Source organism: Cokeromyces recurvatus (assembly GCF_025118155.1).
Source record: "Cokeromyces recurvatus strain NRRL 2243 chromosome Unknown BX663scaffold_2, whole genome shotgun sequence".
Taxonomy (NCBI): Eukaryota; Fungi; Mucoromycota; class Mucoromycetes; order Mucorales; family Mucoraceae; genus Cokeromyces; species Cokeromyces recurvatus.
The window spans coordinates 583,576-597,532 of record NW_026251388.1 but is presented as its reverse complement, the minus strand read 5'-3'; the positions used below and the strand labels follow the sequence as shown (position 1 = coordinate 597,532).

The 13,957-nt window shown below is 31.2% G+C and overlaps 5 protein-coding genes across 5 annotated transcripts; 3 read left to right on the top strand and 2 right to left on the bottom strand.

Moving 5' to 3' along the window:
• Window positions 1-118: 118 nt before the first annotated feature.
• Window positions 119-1,256, bottom strand: BX663DRAFT_494677 (uncharacterized protein). Its single transcript, XM_051525532.1, has one exon. It carries the CDS (start codon window positions 1,162-1,164, stop codon window positions 586-588), a length of 579 nt encoding a protein of 192 aa, XP_051387043.1. The 5' UTR covers window positions 1,165-1,256; the 3' UTR covers window positions 119-585.
• Window positions 1,257-4,543: 3,287 nt separating this feature from the next.
• On the top strand, window positions 4,544-6,562 carry BX663DRAFT_426401 (galactosyl transferase GMA12/MNN10 family-domain-containing protein; the record flags this gene model as incomplete). The annotated part of the gene is made up of 2 exons (XM_051522539.1): window positions 4,544-4,897; window positions 4,994-6,562. 2 exons carry the CDS (start codon window positions 4,544-4,546, stop codon window positions 6,560-6,562), a joined length of 1,923 nt encoding a protein of 640 aa, XP_051387042.1.
• Window positions 6,563-7,271: 709 nt separating this feature from the next.
• BX663DRAFT_528889 (NADPH-dependent cytochrome P450 oxidoreductase) lies at window positions 7,272-9,581 on the top strand (the record flags this gene model as incomplete). The annotated part of the gene is made up of 3 exons (XM_051530198.1): window positions 7,272-7,478; window positions 7,590-8,203; window positions 8,267-9,581. 3 exons carry the CDS (start codon window positions 7,272-7,274, stop codon window positions 9,579-9,581), a joined length of 2,136 nt encoding a protein of 711 aa, XP_051387041.1.
• Window positions 9,582-9,801: 220 nt separating this feature from the next.
• Window positions 9,802-10,454, bottom strand: BX663DRAFT_494667 (uncharacterized protein). Its single transcript, XM_051525531.1, has 4 exons — window positions 10,387-10,454; window positions 10,198-10,320; window positions 9,969-10,129; window positions 9,802-9,907 (listed from the first exon to the last, which is right to left on the bottom strand). Exons 1-4 carry the CDS (start codon window positions 10,423-10,425, stop codon window positions 9,856-9,858), a joined length of 375 nt encoding a protein of 124 aa, XP_051387040.1. The 5' UTR covers window positions 10,426-10,454; the 3' UTR covers window positions 9,802-9,855.
• A 494-nt stretch (window positions 10,455-10,948) lies between these two features.
• On the top strand, window positions 10,949-13,922 carry BX663DRAFT_494665 (uncharacterized protein). The gene is made up of 2 exons (XM_051525530.1): window positions 10,949-12,246; window positions 12,408-13,922. The coding sequence occupies exons 1-2, from the start codon at window positions 10,965-10,967 to the stop codon at window positions 13,892-13,894; spliced, it is 2,769 nt and encodes a 922-aa protein (XP_051387039.1). The 5' UTR covers window positions 10,949-10,964; the 3' UTR covers window positions 13,895-13,922.
• The last annotated feature ends 35 nt before the right edge of the window (window positions 13,923-13,957 follow it).

Genomic DNA, 13,957 nt, shown 5'->3' with positions numbered 1-13,957 from the left:
GGATAAAAGAGAAGAAAATAAAAGAGTAAGAAATTTTTTTTTCTGAGAAAAACTGTCCGGACAAAAGAGAAATTGGAAAAAAAATTTTCTTTTGTAAAATGAATAAAAAAAAAAAAAAAATCTGGATGACGTAATCAATTATTAAGTTTATTAATTTATTTCTTAGTTTTTAAATGATGAATGGAAAGATTGTTCAAGCTGAAAAGCTTCTTCTACAGCTTCTTGAATTTGACGTGCCTTTGCTTCTGATATTTTTTCGAGTGGATTACGGCAAATATTATGTCCATATCCCAATTTTGCATGAATAAAGCTCTTAATTCCTGGAATACCATACCACCTGCAAAGAGCATCATCTGCTTCTACAAGCTTTCTTTGTAAAGCAATTGCGTCTTGCATTTTTCCTCCTTCGTATAATTTTTGAATTTGTACGCAAAGTGAAGGAAAGACATTACCTGCACCTGGAATCAACCCAACTGCTCCAAGGATTAATTCGGATAAGAAAAAGTCAACTGATCCTGCCAATAAAGTCACCTCTACAAAATAACAATAAAATAAGTAACAATACATAATCACTCCCCCTCTTTCTCATTTCTTACCTTCAGGAGTTGTTTTATTAACCAAATTAGCCATTTTTCCAACATTACCATCTGTTCCTTTTATACCAATGATGTTTTTATGCTTTGATAGCTTAACTAAGACGGAGATAAGAATATCAATTCCCTGACATACACCAGGATAATTATAGATGATAATAGGTAAAGGCGAACGATCAGCAACTGTTGTATAGAATTGAACTAGGGCATCATCATCAATAGATCCTTTATAGAATGAAGGGGGTAAAATAAGACTGAACTCAGCTCCTACTTTCTTTGCCTGTTCCACGTATTCAACTGTCACTTTAGCGCTTTGAGCTGAGGTACCGGCAATAATTTTTAATTTAGGATTATATTTCTTTACAGAGACTGAACATTGCTCGATAACTTGAATTCTTTCTTGTTCTGATAAATGAACAGCTTCACCCATTGATCCTAACACGACAATACCTGCAATACCAGAATTGGCCAAATATTTAATATGTTGATCAAAGGCTTCTAAATCAAGATCTTCATTTTCCTTAAAAAATGTAGGTACAGGAATAAATACCCCACGTCCAAGAGAAGTCATTTTGTCTATTTATTTATTTTGTGAAAGTGAGAAACCCCCTTCAGAAATTTACCCTTTTTTTTTATGTATGTATAGAATTAAAGAAAAGAGAGAAGGAAAGAGAAGTTTATTTTTTTTATATATGTATTTATGGATTCATAATTAATCTCACACACAAAGTTTTTCTTGTCTACGCATAATAAGCGAGAAAAAAAAAATCCCTAATATCCGGTTTTTTGGAGATTTTTTAATTTCCGTATTCTTCGAGAATTTGAACCTCCTCTATTATTACAAAAAAAAAAATATGACAGAATAGACAGTAGTAGACACCTGTTTTCATTATTATGTAAGAATTCATGCTTTTAAACACATTTGATAACGTTATAAAATAGCAAAATGGCTGTCCTATTACATACACCTTAAAATAACTTTATATATTCTGTATATTTATTTAATTTACTGAAATTATCTTTTTTGGCTTGCAGGGGAGACATACAAATAAATTATGGAGAAAGCCTTTATGATTAGTGTACATTTATATTTATCAGTCATCATGTCTATTTACACGATGTAATGTAATCCTTATAGACTTCAAATAACTTCCTAAACAAAATGCTTAATGTTACTTAATACATTACATATATAAGTGTATCTTTACTAACAGTTTTATTCAAATTACGTTTATAATATGTAAGTTCTGTCTTTATTATGCACATGAATAGTATATTTCATAAATATAGATCGAATATCTCAAAGAGGATATTAACAGGACTACAGTGAAGCTGGGAAATATTGGTTAATTTAGAAATTTGAATGGTGATTATAAAAAAAATGATTGGTGGAAGACCGAAAAACGATTGGCTCACCAATATTTTCAAGTAAGCTCAGAGCAATATTTACCTGCATGAAATAGCGAAAGCGATAACTAACGCGGATAATCATAATTGTTGATGTTGTTTTTGACATGAAAACAAAAGATGTTTCTTGCCATTATTTCTAAGGCTTGTCGATATCTTTTTAAAATTTAGTATTGCCATCAGATCTCGATTCCATATTCTTCTTTTATCTTCGTGTTCATTGGAATTTTTGAGCTACTGAATCATATATAGATATATATGACACCTACTGTCTTTACCTTCAGTAGACTGTTCCGTCTTGTTTTGAAGAGATTGAAGTGCCTCTTTGTTTCCCTTTAATTTTTACGTTAGATTTCATGAGTAAGCTAAGTGTAGATTATGTAGATAAAGAGGAAAAAAAGACGTTGGAAAGAAATACAGGTTCCAAACCGATTGATATATACGAGCTACTACGGATTAATCATTGTTCCTGAAAAGGAAGTTCTCTGATAACAGGTGTGGATTTTGACAACTTTTAATCTATATAATTACATGAAATTGCTTCAGTGTTATTGATTCTTTATTAGTATATCATTATTAAACAAAACTTCTGTTACTCTTTCATTGGTGCTTTACATGATCTTAGCGTCTATTGTCTTTGAAAGAGTTGATCAATTCAATCTATTGGATCTGTGTGTTTTAAATCGAGTATTGAATCGAGTAACTGCTATTTATCTCTCTGTATATGCTCTCTAATAAATAAATAAAAAACTAGAGAATGTGTGTAACACTTGTAATTTTATTTATTCTCTGATATGTTCCCTGTTCAGCAAAGCTAATTAATTTACTGTATCTGTTTGTTTTGCTATTTGTGTTTTTTTTATTTGACCCCGTTGCTTCGAAGTCAACATAAGCCTACATTTGTGCGATATCAAGTATGAATACTCAATATGCAAACAAAATATGAATGGTTCATGAAATGAAGGATTCGGACCTAAATTTTGATAGAAACCGTGTGTTGAGAAGAGGCTACAGATTCATGTATTTACCTCCATATATTTACTAATGAATTAAATGCAATTGAAAAATCCTAGGCTCTTGTAAAAAAGGAAGATGAAGTGCGAGAATCTGATGGTTGAAGAAAATTTATCCGAGAGAATCGCTGATGCTTGCAACAATGTACGTGTTAGTGACCTTCATGGATTTCGTAGCTACTTTTAGCTTCATTTTAGTTATCAGAAACGCTCAAAACAACTTTTTTAAAAACGACCAATTTCTTAATTAACCAATATTTCCCAGCTTTACTGTATCATAACTTTCATACTGTTTGCAAAATCATAAAATGAAATAAGTATTAATAGGCTTAATAATGATTATAAAAATTATAAATAAGGATGTATCTAATAACAAACTTGGGACATTTCTAATAAAAAGCTTTTGTACTGTGTGCAGTTAAATAAATAGAAACACATCGATATTGTTTTGATAACAATAAGCATCATCTCATCTTAAACAGTTTAATTGCTTCAGAAAAGGTGATTCTAAATATTATATTTACATGTATATATTTGCCCATTTTCGAAACTTCCAATGCTTGGTTAGAAAAAGATAGATAGGGGCTTCTATAAGCTATTTGACACATATAGTATGCTCGACTTAATCAGTACACAAGTATAAGAGTTTCAAGAATGGTATTAAAGCAGAATATTGTATACAATGCTAGTAATGATATTTTGTTTATAAGAGAGTCACTTTATAAAATATCTCTCTACTAAGCCAACTTTTATCTTTCTCCTCTTCTTCATTTAAATATGAAAAACCCTCCTACAAAGCTCAAGCTCTGAAAAATGAAATGTATTGTATTATCAGATATAAATAAATTCTTCTAAACATAACAATGATAGTTAGATTCAGCTAATCTTCTTGTCAATATTAAAAATCACTTACCCAATAGCGATGCACAGATCCAATTTTATTAATAATAAAGAATAATATCACACTTCATTTCATTGACCGCACTACATCTTTTTTTTTATCATTATTATCAAGCTTGCCTTCCCCTACTTCAAGAGGTAAAAAGGATGCTTATTCTAAGATAATGTAATTCCTTATAGTAATCGGTTAATAATGCCTATATTTCTTTTTTCTATTATTATCTTTTATCTTGATAACACATAATATTTACACAAAGAAGTATAAAAATTAAACATGTATATAAATAGAAATTTACTATTTATGACAAAATCGCATTTTTATATAGAGAGCCCTTATTTGTATTAAATTTAATAATTTTATAAAACATGTTAACATGTAAAAGAAATAAAGAAGAGAGAAGGCTTATTTGTATTTTGTTAACAACTAAGCCCATTTTCTTTCTTTAAAGATTACAAAAAAAAAAAAAAAAAAAAAAAAGCAGAATACTGAGTTTAAAAATAAAAAGAAACTAAAAATAATAATTATAATAATAATAAAAAAAAACAATAAGGACAGCCCCGCAAAAAAAAAGAATAACCTTTCTTTCTTCACTTTTTTTTTTCTTTCCTTTTTATATAGTTATTTATAAGATGGCAAGCTCTGATTTGCCTTTTCCAAATAATGTTAGAGTAGATAATGGCTCCTTTTTTGGAAATGCTCGATTTGGACGTCGAAAAAGGATGATTCTTATCTTATTACTTGTTGCTATTTTTTTCTTTTTATGGTTTAATATTGACTTGGGTCGTTCTAATGATAATTCCATTAATATTTATGTTCCCGATGATGCTACAGGTCTCAATCCTGAAAACCAGAGAATAAAAAATGATGTTGATAATTTATCTAATCCTATTGTCATCGAGGAAGAAGAAGAAGAAGCAGAAGAAGCAGAAGCAGATGAAGAGCAGACTTTAAAGGAGGAGATTGAATTTGAACAATCAGTTGAGGTAGTTACTACTATTGCTACTACTACTACTACTACTACTACTACCAGTATTTCTGAGCCTACTACTATAAATACTAAATTTACTTCATCACCAAAGAAGACTCTGTCGAAATCAACTACAATACAAATGCAACCACAACATTTTAAGTATTTTATCATAATCGCTTCAAGGGCCTCACATTCAAGTCGACGTCAATTAATTCGTAATACTTATTTTGGATTGAACGATAATATTGAACCTTGTATGAAACGAGATAAAGGTATAAATTATATGTTTTGGATTTATGGCGATGAACCAGCTAGTAAGACACCTGAAAGTCGTTTATATGAAACTGAGAAAATGGAATGGAATGATTTAGAAAAAGTAAACGATACAAAATCTTTCCAACAAGATGATATTTTAAAATGGGTGGAAAGCACCTTAGTGAATGAACGTGGCGTTACTTATGATTATTTAATTATTCAAGATAGTTATTCCTTAATACAATTCAACTATATTCAGCAGCAAATTCAATCTGAAGTAGGAAAGATGTGGGAGAAGGAAAAGACGGCGACTGATCTTGTTTGGGTCTCCCCCAAGAATCTACAATTCCTTGTAGCAGGTTCAGATGCAGTTAAGAAACTTATGGCACGTCAAACTGAATTTGAAAATATCACTCCTGAAAATCTAGATTCCACTCTCATGATTAACTATCATGAGTTTTATCGATCTATTCAAATTCAACTTAATTTCGTTACAGATCCAAAGGAGATAGAACAACTTAAATCTCTCACATCGGAGGCACCGGTATTTATTTCGGCAGAGGGTCGGTTTCAAACATGGGATAATCATGTCGAATCTATTCCAGATATGACAATCACAGTCTCAAATATTTATCAAGATGCTGATTTTATCTCTATTGCTAAAGTGTTAAACATCGGTACCACTTTGATCTGCAAACCTTTAGAAAAGGCAATTATTGCTGTCATTACCTCTTCTTTTATTTATCCTGATAGTTGTATGGAGCCTTCTGCTGCACTTGCAGCCAATAATAAACGACAGTATGCACTTTCACATAATTATGCCTTTGTTGCTCGTTCAAATGAGTTTGCTCAACAAGCATTGCGTTCTCCAAAGAGACGTACTGTATGGGGTAAGATAGATGCTGTGCAAAAAGTATTGCCGAGATATGATTGGTTATTCTGGATGGATATGGATGCTGTCATCATGAATCCCAATCAAACTATACATGGTATCTTGGATGATTTAAGAGTCAAATATCCCAAGGGACCTCGTGGATTTGAAGAAGAAATTGATTTGGTGATCGCAAAGCCTACAAGAGATAAAATGATTAATGCAGGTGTCTTTCTTTTACGTAATACAGCTTGGGCACAAAAATTTTTAAATGCTGTTCAAGAATCAAAGGAGTGGTATAATAAGGGCCCATCTTACGAACAGGGTGCTATGTGGGATTTAATTCAATTACCTGGTTACAAGGAACACGTGCTTTTACTTGATAATGACGATCATACCTTTAATACCCTTCCTTCTCGCTATGTCTCTGGTGATTTTATTGTTCATTATGCCCCAGATAAATGTCCAAGCCCTGCTGTACTGAATGGTCTCGAAATAGCAGAAAGAATTCAACAAGGTGAAGATATCACTTCTCTTAAGGATGATATGTAAATAAATACGGTTATTGTGGCTTATATATATATATATATATATATATATAGATTGAGAATATGAAAGTAGAATGATCTAACAATACAATAAGAAATTATTGTATTATAATAGTAATAATAATGATACTAATACTAATAAAGAAAACATTGTTCTTGTTTACATTATATAAATATATAAAAAAACAAATAAAAAATAAAATAAAAATAACGCGTGAAAAAAGAAAAGAAAAGAATATGCTATAGAATAGATCTAGACTACTGCCATCAAAACCATTATTTTATCTTGTTGATTACATAATAATAAAAAAAGAAATTTTGTCTAGCACCAACAAAAAAAAAAAAAAAAAATTTTAATGCGGTCTCCTACTCCGGCCATCTAATAAAACAATGAATATTTTACTGCCTTATAAATACATGTGCAATAAGCTTCTATGATTGCAAATTATAACGATTAAAAACGATGTTGACTATTATATCAGCACTTGCGATTTTACAAGATATTATGATTTTTTTTTTTGTTTTTATAAATAAGCTTTTTTCTTATCAAAAAGAAAAAAAAAAAAAAAAAAAAAAAAAAAAGAAATTAAACCAACTCATTTTCGAATGCCGTTTCATATCCTCCTTTTTTATATGTGTACCATTAATTTTAATTAATTTTTCTTTTCTTTTTTCTCTTAAATTTCAAAAAAAAAAGAAAGAAAGAAAGAAAGATGGAGTCATCAACATCGGCCACTTTGTTTGATACTACCGATGTTGTTTTATTGACAGCCATTGGTTTAGGTACAATAGCTTGGTTTAGTAGACGTCAGATTTCTAACTTATTATTCAGTTATAAAAAGAATAATAAAGTTAAAGATTCAAACGTCAATACTATACCAAAGAGAGAAACTAACTTTGTTAAGGTTATGCAAGAACAGGTAAAAAAAACTTTGATATTTTGAATTGTCTTCCTTCCCTTCCCTCACCCTCTTTTTTTTTTCTTTTTGTATATATCTGTTATAAACTAAAAACCAAATTGTTAATAATAGGGTCGTCGAGTAATTATATTTTATGGTTCTCAAACAGGTACAGCTGAAGGCTATGCTGCTCGAATTGCTAAAGAATGTCATCAACGTTTTGGTGTAAGTTGTATGACTGCTGATTTGGAATTATATGACTTGACTTATTTGGATCAAGTACCAGAAGATAAACTTGTTATCTTTGTTATGGCTACTTATGGTGAAGGCGACCCAACTGATAATGCTATTGAATTTTGGGATCTTATCACAGATTCAGAACCTACATTTTCTGAAAGTACAGACGATAAGCCTTTATCCAATTTACATTATGTTAGCTTTGGTTTAGGTAATAAGACATATGAACATTACAACAGTGTATCCCGTGGTGTCAATAAACATCTTCGAAGATTGGGTGCTCATCTTGTTGGTGAAGCAGGTGAAGGTGATGATGATGGCTCAATGGAAGAAGATTATTTAGCTTGGAAAGAAAGGATGTGGCCAGCTTTTTGTGAATTTTTAGGTGTTGATGAAAGCTCTGCTAGATCTGGACCTAGAGAGCCTGTTTACTCTGTTGAAGAATTAATGGATTACGAGAAAGATGCTGTTTACTTTGGTGAATTGGCCGAAAAAGCTAAAGTTGGAGCGTAAGTAAAAATGTATCAAGATAATAATAATAGATGCTTAAATTTATCTTCTTCTGGATATAGTAAAATGATGTACGATGCTAAACGTCCTTATAATGCTAATATGACTTCTCGAGAACTCTTCCATGGAGCAGATCGTCATTGCATGCATGTTGAAATTGATATTAGTAATACCAATCTAAGCTATAAAACAGGCGATCATATCGCTATTTGGCCTACAAATAATGAAATTGAGGTGAATCGTCTTGCTTCTGTCTTGGGTTTAACAGATAAATTAGATACAGTTATTATGGTTAAAGCAATGGATCCTACTGCTTCAAAGAAATATCCTTTCCCTGTACCTACTACTTATCGTGCCGTTTTTAGATATTATTTAGAAATTTGTGCACCTGTTTCTCGTCAAGTGTTGACATCCTTTGTTGAATTTGCACCTTCTGAAGAAGCCAAAGGCTATTTAACTCGCTTAGCGACAGATAAAGATGAATTCCGTTTACAAGTAGGAGATGCTTGCCGTAATTTAGGTGAAGTGCTTCAATTAGTTACCGGTCAAGATACACGTCCAGGTTTATTCTCTAATGTTCCATTTGATTTAATTATTGAAACTTTAGCACGTATGCAACCTCGTTTCTATTCTATCTCTAGTTCTTCAAAGGAAAGCCCTAATATCATTTCAGCTACAATTGTTACTTTATCTTACCAACCTGCCACTAGACCTGACTGTACTGTATATGGTGTGAATACCAACTTTTTATACAAGATTCAAATGCAACAACATGGTATTATCAATGATAATCAAGACTATCCCCCATATGATTTAGCAGGACCTCGTCAAGCTTATTTAGGATCTGATGGAATCTGTCATAAAGTGCCTGTTCATATTAGACAATCTCAATTTAAATTGCCTCGTAATCCTAATGTACCTGTTATTATGATTGGACCTGGCACAGGTGTTGCACCTTTCCGTGGATTTATTCGTGAACGTGCTTATGAAAAGAAACAAGGAAAACCTATTGGTACAACACTTTTATTCTATGGTAGTCGTAATCAATCCAAAGACTTTTTATATGCAGAAGAATGGCCTGAACTCTTTGAGACATTAGGAGGAGATTCACGTATTATTACAGCATTTTCTCGTGATCAACCCGAAAAGATTTATGTTCAACATCGTCTTCAAGAACATGGACAAGAAATTTGGAATTTATTACAATCAGGAGCTTATATTTATGTGTGTGGTGATGCAAAGAATATGGCACGTGACGTTAATCAAACATTTGTTAACTGTGCTATTGAATTTGGAGGTATGGATGATACTAAGGCTCATGAGTTTATTAAAGGTTTAAGAACCAATGGACGTTATCAAGAAGATGTCTGGAGTTAAATGTATTTTTGTTTATTTAGAATTTTTTTTTTATTATTAATATAATATAATCTAATATATCCCCGTATATAAATACGTATACTATTTCTACTGTATATACATGGATATATATATATACACATATATACATACATACATACATACATACATACGTACGTACATAAATACATATACATGTATGTACATAAATATATACTATGAAGTATATTAATGCAGTAAATTACAGACGACTTTCATTATTATTATTTTATTATAAAATAAGGTATATAGATTATTAAAAAGTAGTTATACTATTGTGGTGACAATTTGATGATTCTATGAATTCCCTACCATTCAACAGTATTTTAGAATGTAATAGTAGATACAGTGTATTATTCATAAACATACCATTCACCATCAATCATATCATTTATCATTTCATATTTATTCAAGGCCAGAGTAAGTTCATCAAGAGCAGATTGAACAGATGCAATACACTCTGTATCGACTACTGACCAAAGTTGCTCAGAAAGATATTCCTTTAACTGTAAACATTCTTCATAAGCATCCTACATATAAAATATATTATGTATCAATGAGTATACAATAAAAGGAGAACGACTAGGATAATGATTACTTTTGCAATTTCATTTGTCTTGATTTGCTCAGGATCTATCATGATAAGCATATGTAAAAGAAATGAACCAGATTTTTTTGAATTCATGATAGCTTCTTCCAGATTCAAATTTAAAGGAGTGTCCTAATAGATACAAATAGGATTAGATACACTATAGAAAAAGAAAAGTATTTAATAACCTATACATACCTTCAATACTGTAAATCCTGCTACTTGAGTTGAAACCATTTTTTATATAAATAATATTAAAAAAAAAAAAAAAGAAAGAAAGGGTAGAAGTAAAATGTGGATTTTATAGTGTATTCAGTATTATTTTTCACATGTCAATGGAAAAAAAAAAATGTATTTTTCTTTTTTTTCCAAGTTTGTGCAACTTTATTTATATATTCTCATAATTTTATTTAAAGGAGATTAAACCATCTTTGTTAATCACATCAATAAAGAAGAACTTCTCCTTTTTTCTTCTTTACTATCACAGTGAAAAAATGATATTCATTTGGACTGTGAACATGGAACTTCTTTTAGCAAATTATTGTAATTTGAAGTTCTTTTTTATTTTTTATTTTTATTTATATCCATGCATGTGGAATGAACATTACTGTAAACAAACATTACAAAGAATTATTCTTATTGGATATTTCGAGGTTTGAAGCAGAAAAAAAAAAAAAAAAAAAGCAAAAAAAAAAAAAAAAAAACTTGAAACTAGTATAAATTGGGCATTTTTTTATTCCTTTTTATTCATTTCTTTTTTTTTTTTTATAATAATAATGCCACAACAAAATGAGGAACAACATTTACCAACTGTATTTCAGCGTTTGGGTAAACAAGTAATATTCAATAATAATACACTTTCCCGAAAAAAAAGGTCTTTTACTGCGCCAAGTAATCATAATGACAAAGTTAATTTTACAATTTCACGTCCTCTTTCTACTCATAACTTGGATGTTCCTCATAATACCAGTTTAAATTATACTGATAACTTATCATCTTTGAATATGAATAATCCTGTTGCTGCTCATCTTATAAATTCATTTCAAACATCAACTCCATCTCCTTCAAATACAAAAGCCAATTTTAGTTTCTTACATTCTCAACAACAGAACGAGAATCATCCTGTAATCTCTTTTGCTCATGACCATAATCCCAACTCTTCTCTTCCTTTTCATCAACAATTGTTTAACCTCCATAATTCAGTAAATACCCATTTCAATGTTTCCCCATCTACTCCGATTTCTACCTTTACATCAGTCACTTCCCCTACCTCTATAATACATAATACTGAACAAAAAATAGACACAGATGATGGCAGTACTTATCGCTTTATTACTATCAAGAAAAAGAGCCAGTCTGGTCCTGGAAATGATAATAAAAAAGAAAGTATGAATGACATGGAAATTCAAATAATATCCAGGAAAAATCAAAGGGCTAAAAATCAAAATGACATTTTAATCCAAGAGAATAACCCCATTTCCGAACGTGATAGGCTTGCCAAGTCTATTCAGATAACTGCTCCTCGTCCACTCAATTTTGACAAAAAACTGATTAGTAAAAAGGAAAGAATGCATCGTTATACTGATTCTTCGAGTGATAATAACTATAATAGTGATACTGATACTGATATGGATCTTGATAAAAGCCCATCACATATAAATCGAAAAGTCATTCTATCTTCTAAATCGGGTACTATTCCTAAGAGTGATAACAAAGACCTTCATTTTCGTCGTCGTGATCGATCTCCATCAGTGCAAACTCGTTCAAATAATTCTCATCCCCCATCTCGCAAAAAACAAAGAAAATTAGTTAGCTCCCATAGTAGTGATGAAAGTGATTTTGAAGAAGATAAAAGTAGGATAAGAATTCGTGGGCGTTTACGTTCTTCGTCTTCTAGAAGTCGTAGTAATAGTAGGCAACGCTCAAAGAGAAAAAGGGATAATTCACCCACTACTAGTAGTTGCGATGAAGAGAAAGCTCCTTTCTTTCGATTAAAACCTGATCGTTATGTACCCAACTATGATAAAAGACCCTTGCCGCCTCAAGCTCGTCATCACCGTTCTTCTTCAATTAATCTATCATCATCATCATCATCACCTACTTCTACTAAAGAGATTCCTAATTCTCTCCATAACGACACGATAAATAAAAAGGAGATGGGATCATCTTCTTCATTACCTTCAACTCCCAAAAAAGAATTAAGAAATTACCCCCTTTAGGAACATCTACATCTAAAGAATTGAGTTCTTGCTCTCCTCTGGGAGCAAAGAACAGTTGCACCAATAGACACAAAGATAATCTACAACCTACAGCAAAAAAATCTGCTGTCACTCCTACTTCCACATCTAAAATTACAATCAGTCCAGAAACAACAGTTGAGCCTGTAAATGAGATTAACACTCATTCTCTTTCTACTACATCAAAAAATAATACTACTCTTCCTCATCAGCAGCCTATTGCTAATACTGAAACTAAAAAGCAGATAATCAAACAAGGAACTTTGAATATTAAAGATCATAAACCAAATATTTCCAATGTTAAAATTACAAACATACCCATTTCTGTTCCCCAACAAGAATCTGAATTACCTATTATTAACAATGATCAAAGGGGCTCATCTACAACAAAACCATCTCAACAAAAGTCACAAACACATTTATCTGTAAATACCGACATTACCACAAACACATTTGCTGATAATTATCATACCCGCCAAAAAGACGTTAATAACAACGTGATGACTGAAGAAAAGTCTCAGCATCTTACAAATGGACATTTATATAATCAATCTCAAGATGTAAATAATACATCCATTACCCCTTCAACTACTATTACATCACACAAGCAATTGAATAATACTAACAATCTAACGAAAAAAATTCAACCATCATCTTCATCATCAACTGTTATTATTGATAGTTCTAGAGAGACTCAGGATTCACATACTACTTGTAATGATAATGTAATGAAAAACAATGCTACACTTATTTCTACTGCTACTGATAGTAGTGAAAAAAATTGTTCTACAGCGGCAAAAGCCATTGCTGCTTCCTCAAAACTGACTAATCAGCAACCCATAATGTCAGTAGCCATGGAAAAGGATAACTCTGATATTGTATGTAATAATAATAATTTATCTAACACAATTAGTACGAGTCAACAGTTAACGACAGAAACCACTTCCTCTACTGATATTCATGAACAACAGTCTAAAGATACAGATTTGGTCATGGTATCACCAACATCTATTGATAGCTTATCTAGTATCTCCCATCCCATAACTCAAATCGAAAATGTCACTCTAAATTCAACCTCGAACCAAGCTACTACCCATAGTACTCATTTACCTGTTACTATGACTAGTAATGCTTCAATAACTAAGAAAAACGCAATCAACGAAATCGATCAACAGCATCTCATTAACAATGAGATGCATAATTCTCCTAATTTAAGTAATAATAATGATAGCCTGATTTTATCATCTTCATCTGTTATAGCCAAAAGGCTTGATAATTCAGCAGACAGTGCTATCATTACTCCCAGTAATCCTAATTCCTCCCTTTTCATGGAGAAGTCTAATGTTGGTTTAAGACCAGTAAAGAAAAAACGATTACCTTCTCCATGGAAAGTGAAAATGAGTGATATGGGTGATATCTATTATCACAATCCCATCACTGGCGAAGATACCTTTATTAGACCTGAATAGCTCCCTCCTTGTTATTATTATTATTATTATTATTATTATTTTATAAAAAAAAAAAGAAAAAGA

Excerpts from the sequence above, each read along its gene's own strand:
- BX663DRAFT_494677 (XM_051525532.1), bottom strand. The coding sequence starts at position 1,164 with ATGACTTCTCTTGGACGTGGGGTATTTATTCCTGTACCTACATTTTTT.
- BX663DRAFT_494667 (XM_051525531.1), bottom strand. The coding sequence starts at position 10,425 with ATGGTTTCAACTCAAGTAGCAGGATTTACAGTATTGAAG. Across the intron at positions 10,321-10,386 it reads CAGGATTTACAGTATTGAAG|GACACTCCTTTAAATTTGAA; the intron begins GTATGTATAGGT and ends TGTATCTATTAG. Across the intron at positions 10,130-10,197 it reads AGACAAATGAAATTGCAAAA|GATGCTTATGAAGAATGTTT; the intron begins GTAATCATTATC and ends TTTTATATGTAG.
- BX663DRAFT_494665 (XM_051525530.1), top strand. The coding sequence starts at position 10,965 with ATGCCACAACAAAATGAGGAACAACATTTACCAACTGTATTTCAGCGT. Across the intron at positions 12,247-12,407 it reads GCCTCAAGCTCGTCATCACC|GAACATCTACATCTAAAGAA; the intron begins GTTCTTCTTCAA and ends TACCCCCTTTAG.